Source organism: Ascidiella aspersa, chromosome 6 (assembly GCF_963924565.1).
Source record: "Ascidiella aspersa chromosome 6, kaAscAspe10.2, whole genome shotgun sequence".
Lineage (NCBI taxonomy): Eukaryota > Metazoa > Chordata > Ascidiacea > Phlebobranchia > Ascidiidae > Ascidiella > Ascidiella aspersa.
This window is the reverse complement of record NC_139452.1, coordinates 20,923,281-20,932,219: the sequence shown is the minus strand read 5'-3', so window position 1 is coordinate 20,932,219 and position 8,939 is coordinate 20,923,281. Positions and strand designations below refer to the sequence as shown.

Genomic DNA, 8,939 nt, shown 5'->3' with positions numbered 1-8,939 from the left:
TGCCAAATAATATTCCTTTTTGTCTCTTGTCATTAAACAATTTATGATCTTTTAGCCGATGCTTTACAAAAACTGAAAATACGGTATTCACTATTGATAAAATGTTAATCTTTAAATATGGCCGACGGCATGCAAGTTCCCTATCGCTAACTTTTACGGCTGTTATTTTCTTTATTTAAGGAAATATTTTTGTTTTTTGTTAAAAGTGATGTTGGTAACATATGTAGTGTTTGCAAATAACATGCAAATTAGAATGGACCTTAAATGGTCAGTATGCAATATTAGAAAAAAAAGCATTTTTTTATTTTTGGATACCTTAAAATTATGAAATCCTTAGGCTACTGGTCTAAATTGATTTGGTAGCAAAAAAGAAAAGTCAAACATATCGCAATACCTTCAGTAAAGCAAAATCCGAAATAAATAAAGATTTGTTCGGTACTTGGGTTACCTTTCACCTCGTAATGATTCGACTAGTTGGATTTACTCAAATTGCTTATGCTGTCGCTTTTATTGCGGTGAAACTTCAGTCGGCAATTATCGAAACAAACAATAAACAAGAACATAAAAAGCAACGTGTGTAAAGTTAAGATCATAGCATAGCGAAACTATCGAATAGAGAATCGTCGTCGGTTAAGGTTCAACCTGCTGAGACCAATGTGACGAAGCGGTGAAAAAGCAGACATGAGCGATTCAGGTCTCGTGTGAAGATCACAAGCTGCAAATGAAATACATATGTAAATTGTTTAGATTATATACACAACCAGTTACACGCTTGTATATTTGTTATCTGTTCGACCCGACACAACCGTCCTAACCAGACAGCAATGAAATGGATCGGAATAAAAATAGGTTACTGAGCCATTGTTTTGCTTCCTTTAAAGAAACGAGATCATTTATAGTCTAATATTCCTCGTTTCCGAAAAAAAAATCCAATGTACATTATACTTATAATCAACTTTTGTTAAGCTCACATTTATCACATGAGAGTATATAATTGAGCGAAATCCAACTCACCCTTAATCACGCCCGTGGTTTCTTCTTCTTCCTCGAGTTCGAAAGTAACTTCGTCCAGCATTTCTGCATGTTCCTGGCAACTCTGGTGGGCTCGCACTGTTGTGATTTCGTGTCTGACGTTCAGCAGCTGTCGGGCCAGTTTATTGTCCTCTATGCGCATTAAAACCTGCCATAAAACGTTATACTGCTGTCAGTGCTGGTTTAAATCTTATATTTTGCCCAGCATCATTGACGTATAGTTGTTTATACCTTTACTTTTTAAACTTGGAAAAGGGCATCAAAATTAAGGCTCTGACAGCTCCAAAGTAACGACCTCAAACCTGCTTTACATACATTAAGAAAATAACTACAGAAACCATGAAAATAGTTGTTTTTGAGGCAAACCATCAAGCTGTGTTTCTTATTCTTACCAGCTAATAACCACAAAGATTAACAGCAGTCTACCAAAGGGGTATCTATGCAATACATCGGGGAATATGTATATTTAAAAAAAGAAAGAACTTCATGTCGCTTTCCACTATGTTGAACGCTGGAATGATGCTATTCATGCTAATTTACGCAAAAAAATCGTTCACAATGTTAACAACCAACTGGCATTAATGTATTTCATTCGTAGCATATGAGTTATTTTGTATCACGAATGGCCTGCTATATCTCACCAATTCTGTACGCAGTTGCTGTAGAAGTTGGGAAACTTTTCGATATCTTGATTTCAAATCAGTTGCAGAGGAATTATTTTCTTTGTTGATATTCGTTGCGGGAATGACAGTAGATTCCTCGCAGTCTTCTGGAATCGCTTTTTCGATGCCTCTTAATTGGCGGGTGGGAGTCGGGGTGACACCTTTCATTGCGAGGTTAGGTGGCATCGATTTGGTTGGGGTGGTAAACTTCAGAAATAAAATCAAGGAAATAATAATAATATTGGCTAATATATAGATTTACGATTCATAGAAACTAAAATGGTCATAGAAACACCAGTACTCTAAATTTGATATACAACAATCAAAACTTTTTTAAACTATTCACAGCATAGCGTCAAAATCATTTACTTTTTTGTTAGTATGTAAAACAAACTTATTTCGTTTAGTCAACTGGCATATTGAAAATAAAACATTATGCCATGTGGGTCAAAATAATAATGTTTAATTATTTTTAAATTTGCTTTTAAAAATCAATCGAGGCATACATTTTACCAAATTTTATGATAGAGGTTCAGAAATAACTGATACAATAGTTGTTTGTTCTACAAAATAACGCAGCATGTTCTGCCTTACAAACCTGGGAGTGAGGTAACTTCGCGGTATCGTTTGTTTGGATATCCATAGAATTTTGATTTAAAGACGGAAGGGAAATATTTTCTTTGAGCGTCTGTCCATTATGTGCAGCAATGTATTGCCCTCTTGACTTACGGTATTCAATAATCTGGGCAACAATCGAATTTTTTAATTTTCACTTTGTAACTAATTTGCAAATTATACTAATATATAGTTTTTCTATAGTCTAATTAACGATTTGTGTTTTTAATGTTTTGGTCTACGATTATCACCTTACAAAAAAATTTATCGAAAATAACTTAATAATTAAATAATCGAGTACAACACCTGCTTCCAGTGCACAACTGATGGGCGTCTTGTCGTCAAACAAAGTTTTTCCGACAATTCCTTTAATTCTTCCAAATCTTTGGAGCTTGTATTTGCTTGATCCAACATGTCGCGATTTGGAAGAGTTGACGTCATATTCTTGCTAGAAACCACAGCAGTCATACTCGGAAAATGTGAGCCACACGTAACTTTGCAAACGACTTATCAACAAGGGTCCTTTAAAGCAAAAGTATGTTCAAATCTAAACCTGAGGACAAATAAAACAAGCAGAACTAATAGGAGCGTTACGTAAACAGCTGCGAAGTCTGCTAACGTCAAAGTTGATCGACCTCATTTAATACGTCGAATGTGAATGACGGCTATTAACAATAAAGGTTGACGCTGTGGTAGGCAAACAGTTCACAAGGCATCTATGCCACCCACCTTAATTAATCAATATACTCAATATCTTTGGATACCAAATGCCCCTAACTTTGAAAAACGTAGTTATCACTAGAGATGTCCGATATGTGACATTTAATTCCAATACATACCGATACCGATTTAAGACCAAACATATTGCCATCGGACAGGCGTAGTTCAAACGTTCAAGGTAATTGTTTCCAGGTTAGGCCTAATTTGCTCTAGTTTTGGAAATTGTTAGTTACCTTTATTTGGTAATCTACTATCATTTCATATTTACTTTTTGTTGTAAAATTACTGTGTTTGGATCGCAAATCATGGCTGAAATTTCTATATTAATCACATACAAACGCCTATAACCCTAAGAAGATTGAAAATTCTGAATTCGGTTAAGTTATCCTAAATAGGAATTAAATATTTGTGTTCATGTCAGGTTCTACTTAAAGTAACTTTTTTTTTTTAAAAAAGATGTCGTTTAAAATCCATGCTTGCCAAAAACAAAGGGCCAACATAGCTATGCATTTTCCTAAAATTGTATACTTATGAACAGATCCGTATATAGTGCCAAATATAAACTTTAAATTATCCCTTTCCACTCATTTCCGAAACTACATTAATCTATGGCGACTAAATACACAAAGCTTCAGTTGTAATTTATTTTTGTTAGTAACTTAATAAACGAAATTCTTCAGTTTGGGATGTCGTTGTTAAATGATAACCAAATCTTGATACAACGCTGGTCACGACATCAATTTTATTTTAACTTTTATACCCTTCCTTACCAAGCATAGTTGGATCCAAAGTACACAGGCATTTATAATTTATTTGTACACGCTCAAACTGTAAAGGCGGCGATGGCTCTTGTGTAAATATTAATACCAAACCATGACCAAAGAATAATATTTGTTGTCAAAGACACATATTCCACAACTATCTTTGCTGGATGAACTTCTAATAACTCTAAAAATGTAACCAAAAAAACGGATGCAAAACTGGTAAATTTAACTACATCCATAACGTCGGTTTATACTTCGTTTACACCAGAAGAGCGATTTATATTTATTAACTACATCCATGTTCAACATTTAAACCAAATTTTATGTTATATATCAATTAGTGTAATGGTATTGCCTTTACTGCACAAAATGTTATTGCAACAGGGTATTGCAAAGGTAAACCATATCATGTTGGCCTAAAGCTAACATTAATCTTGTACTAGTTTTCTTACAGTATTACTAGACGTTGTTGCTTACAAACACAGTAATAAAACCTAATAAGCAAGAAACTTCATTTTTTCGCAAGAAATCTAAAACGATTATTATACACTTCCCGCTGCACATTAACAAAGGGTAAACATCTGTAAAGACCTATTTTCTGGCTTCATTCATGTGAGCATAATGGTTCGCAACGGGAGGTCCAGACACAATCGCAATTATATTCACCGTTCTTAACCATCCAACCTGGCTTCATTGTGTTGCTAGTTTTGAGAGGAACCAATTGTCAATATTTTGTAACTACATTGCTACTAACGAGGCTCGATAATAGTTCACAAAAATCAATTTTATTATTACCTGCAAGTAATTTCTTTTCATGCCCGTAATGCAAACATTTTTAGTCGTATATTCGACTTTTCTATAAACGTCTGTGCTCCTTTTTCCTTACAGTGCTCAACTACTTGCAATAATTCTACAGATAAACAATTCTTGCATTGGCAGTAAGTCTGAAACTCTAAAGCCTGTACAAAACTATTTCTGAGCAAATATTGTTGCCAACGTTGTAATTCCATTAAAAAAATCTATTTCATTTTGTTATATAGGCTACGTATACATTCCATAATGGAAATCCACCCCCGAAAATGCTTGAAGCTTTAAGTGTACTGTCTCTAACCTCCCTGTCACAAACAATGCAGCGAGTTTACATCTGCGAATCACTTGTTAGAGCGATCGTGAACTGACGATCGAGGGATGGTAAACATTTTTCGAATGATGCCATGGTTGGTGACGGGCATGCTTTTTATTCGTCGCCGCGAATTCTTTTGTTTGTACAGCGCCAAAGGTAGAGGAAGCTGTCGGCACCAAATCGGCTTGAGCTGTGTAATTAGGCGATAACAAGTTGCACCGAGACGCCTGCTTGCTGCTCTCTTATTTGAATAATACATTTCTCGGTTTTGATTAGTCGCGCGAATCAGCAAGTCGACATCAATCAATTTGGCGAAAACTATTGCGCAATTGTTTGATTGTATTTACTTCCTCTTGAGGAAATAGCGAAACGGAAACGACTTGTCCTGGATTGTTTGTCGTGAAACGCGTCGTATAAACACAAAAATCCATGTCGAGCGTCACAACATTATTTTCAGAAACGTTTTATTTGTCGCTGGTCGGAAAATAATGGCCCAAAAGAAAACGGTTCTGTGCTTGGCTCAACAGTCAATGCTATTTAGATTTGCAAATGGATCAAGTTACTCAGGGCGTTTCAACGATAATATTTTCCTTTGTAAAAGTTTAAATTAAAAAATCAAATACTGGCATACGTGCGGATTTCAGCAAAACTGTTTTAATGTAGGCTAATAAACACAGAAAATTGCGTGCATAGCAGTATTTTTATTTTTTTTTTAATCACTTGTTTTGAGCGATTTATGCTGATTTGCGGCCTTATCGCCTGCGAACGTCTATCTAAGTTTTGTTTTTAAAATTGGCAGTTCTTCTACCAGTAGGCTACAAGAAACATTCAAACCGAATGAAGTTGAAGCGAAGTGCTTTAGCGGTAGACATAACATGAGTTGTAATCTTTATCTCAAGTATAGGATTAAAGCACACTCTGTGGTTTAAATTTTGAAGAATCTTCAGTTTTGATGAAACAGGTTGTACATTGTACAACCCTAGCAAATCAACAAGCGCGTAAATTAAAATGGTGATACACTAAATGGTGATATCACGTTTTTTTATCAAGCTCAGATTTTTTTAAGTTGTTGTGTATATGGTGTCATATAAAAGAGGTATATTGGCAATACAGGGTCATTTTATGCCGATTTAGTATTAAAATAATGGGATTTTAAACTAATGTTTTTTTAACGTTTTTTTTTTTTCTTCGACCAATTTTTGATGTTCGAACTAAAGAGACAATTTGTAGTTAGCTAAGTGCCAAAGAACTTTGGAGCCTTGAATACAATTTCCGTGTGATCGTAATTTACCAAGAGAACATTTTCGATTTTTTTAAATTATACAAAACTTATCCAAAACAATTTATTGACAATAAAAAGTTCTCATATTGCAAATAGCGAAATTAAGATTGCAAACCAGATCAATGGTGTCAGTTCACGTAAAGTCGCATGGCTTTTTCGATAAGTGTTATCTGCTGGTTGCTATCTACGTAATGATTAATCGATTTACGACTTCAGGTAAGTTATTTCAGTGGGTCCAACGTTAACAGCATGACACTGCTATCAATGATTGCTAATAATAAGTTTATGGTCATTGAGCTAAACACCCAAAATCCGAATTATTAAATAACGTAGGATTCATTGGGGGGGGGGGTTTATAGAATATACACGCAGAATTTTGACGCATTATATTCCCTTATTATCATCTAATTTCATCGGCTTTTAAAATCCTGAAACAATCCGTTTAATGTCGTTGGACTTGCCTCGGTTAACCCTAACGATGGCCGATCAGACATTTTTCAAGGCTTCTAAATAGAACCAGGAAAATGAAACTCATTTAAAGACTGCATGATATACCCTAATGTTTGAACAATTTTTGGTACACCAATCAAGATAAATTTGAGTAACAATACCCAGGATAAAAAAGTGCGGACCAAGGCGATAATAAAAAGAACGCAAATGGCCTGGTAGTCGAATTTATTTGAAAATCATTTCCAAATTACGACTTTTGGCGATTAAAGGTAACATTTGTTTATAATAAGTTTTTGAAATAAAGAAAGTATGTTTACTAGAATTATTTCTAAAATTCAAAATCACTGCCTAAACTGTACGTTTTTCGTATTGTTAGGATAAAAGTTAAACAGTAGCTATGGAAAAAACGAAAGTAAAAAGTATTTTTACACCGCGCGGGCACACCTGGCATGGTGTCGCGGCACACCGGTTGCGAAGCACGGGTTGTTTCCCCTTTGAGGTGTTAGGTTGCGTAATGGCCGGGTTAGGTGGCGTTAGTAATGGATTTAGGGAAAATGTTTGGAATTCAGTAGGAGATCATTTAATTCTTGCTCTGGTTGTTTATAGGTCTCCTTCTGATGCGTTTAGATCTTTTTCTGGTGTAAATATTATTCCGATTTTTTTATATGTTTGCCGAATTTTACATTATAATAGTCCTAATTTAGCCCTACTCCGAACCGTGTTACTTTTAGGTTTATGTTATTCTAATTTCGATCCTATTGCTAGGCCTCATTAAGCTCGCCAATTGACAAAAACAGGAAACTTTACTATGGAAAAAAAGGCATTCATTCAGTCAAAGTGCTTACTTTTTAGGACTGATAATTGCTCAAAACGTCAATTAGACTGACAAATGTATGATGTCATCAAACATAACAGAGAGTTGCAAAATATATCACTAAATAAAACAAACAACCTATGTGTATGCGGTGATACTGTAAGTGCTATACCAGACGCTCATGGGGACTATAGTTAAACTTAAAATCCGCTGATGTATTTTTAATTAATTCATTAGTATGATGGTACTTTTTAATTTTGTGGATATACTGACGCAAAAAGTACATATAGGCCTAAATGAGATTTGAATATTGTTCAAAATACTGGCATTTATGGTAGCCTATAATTTAACCGAAGTTGGCGTTTGGGCTAAGTAGAGTGAATTCATATGGATCAAAGTTCGAAAGAGATTATATTTACATAGGTGAACTTGGCTAAAAGTATAGTTTGGTGGGAGGTATCGCCTGGTTCCCCCATCCACGATTCTTTTCCTAAAACGGACAAATGTAAAAGCACTGTGCAGTGAGTAAGTATCGCGTCAGATTCAGTGAACTTTACCTGAATATATTAAATGGAAAAACAAATTCAGCTCACTAAGAAGAAATGGCTTAAAATAATATGCGTCATCGCAAAAGTTATTTGTGTTTTCAAAACTCATAATGAATGAACTAAAAAAATAATATTTATCAGGGGCTGTATCGACTCTCTACCTCTAACTTGCGGCAATCTGCCAAACGATATTCCTGTGGTATTCTATATATCGACCTCTTTTAGTGTAGGGCATATCATATACAGTGGACTGCCGACTACTTTGTGTGGTCTTAGCTTGTACTGTTTAATCCATCACAGAAGGTAGAGTAGTAGGGAAGCACGGGACCAAATAAGTTAGGTCTGGCATAGACGAGAGACAAAGCGGTCTCTTTCGAAGACAGTAGATACAGAGCATATAAGCAGACACTAAAGGAGAGCGATATACAAAACACTACAGAGATATCGTTTAGCAGATAAAGTAACCGCAAGATAGAGGTAGAAAGTCTCTACAGCGTCTTCGCGCCCCCCCTTGCGACGTCTTCAAGCCCCACCAGAGGAGGCGCGCTCCCAGTTTAAAAACCGGAGGCGCGCCACCAGTTTAAAAACCCCTGTTTCAGACACGAATGTAATCATTATAACAAATTCAAACCAGGGAGTCGAACCGTTTGACTTTTCCGGTTCAGGTTCGGTTCGGGTTCAAAGATTTTTTCGGAATCTGGCTCAGTTCTGGTTTTGGTTTGAAGCAATTAAAAAGTTCCGGTTCAGCTCCGGTTTGACTATATTTATTTTCAAAACCGGTTTATAAAGTCCCGGTTCGGATACAATAATAGTTCCGTTCAACCTAAAAATGTTGGTCTTTAAATATATAGATTGAACATTGAATTGTAAATCGTAACAAATCTAAGTTTCTTGACGCATTAAAAACAAGCAGCTCTTTATTCAAGTAG

At 35.4% G+C, this 8,939-nt stretch overlaps 1 protein-coding gene across 1 annotated transcript; it reads right to left on the bottom strand.

The window, feature by feature from the left end:
* Positions 1-577: 577 nt before the first annotated feature.
* On the bottom strand, positions 578-2,821 carry LOC146140709 (protein FAM167A-like). Its single transcript, XM_083392339.1, has 5 exons — positions 2,616-2,821; positions 2,293-2,436; positions 1,674-1,901; positions 1,015-1,180; positions 578-715 (listed from the first exon to the last, which is right to left on the bottom strand). The coding sequence occupies exons 1-5, from the start codon at positions 2,775-2,777 to the stop codon at positions 606-608; spliced, it is 810 nt and encodes a 269-aa protein (XP_083248465.1). The 5' UTR covers positions 2,778-2,821; the 3' UTR covers positions 578-605.
* Between the last annotated feature and the right edge of the window lie 6,118 nt (positions 2,822-8,939).

Excerpts from the sequence above, each read along its gene's own strand:
- LOC146140709 (XM_083392339.1), bottom strand. The coding sequence starts at position 2,777 with ATGACTGCTGTGGTTTCTAGCAAGAATATGACGTCAACTCTTCCAAAT. Across the intron at positions 1,902-2,292 it reads CGAAGTTACCTCACTCCCAG|TTTACCACCCCAACCAAATC; the intron begins GTTTGTAAGGCA and ends TTATTTCTGAAG. Across the intron at positions 1,181-1,673 it reads AGCAACTGCGTACAGAATTG|GTTTTAATGCGCATAGAGGA; the intron begins GTGAGATATAGC and ends GTTTTATGGCAG.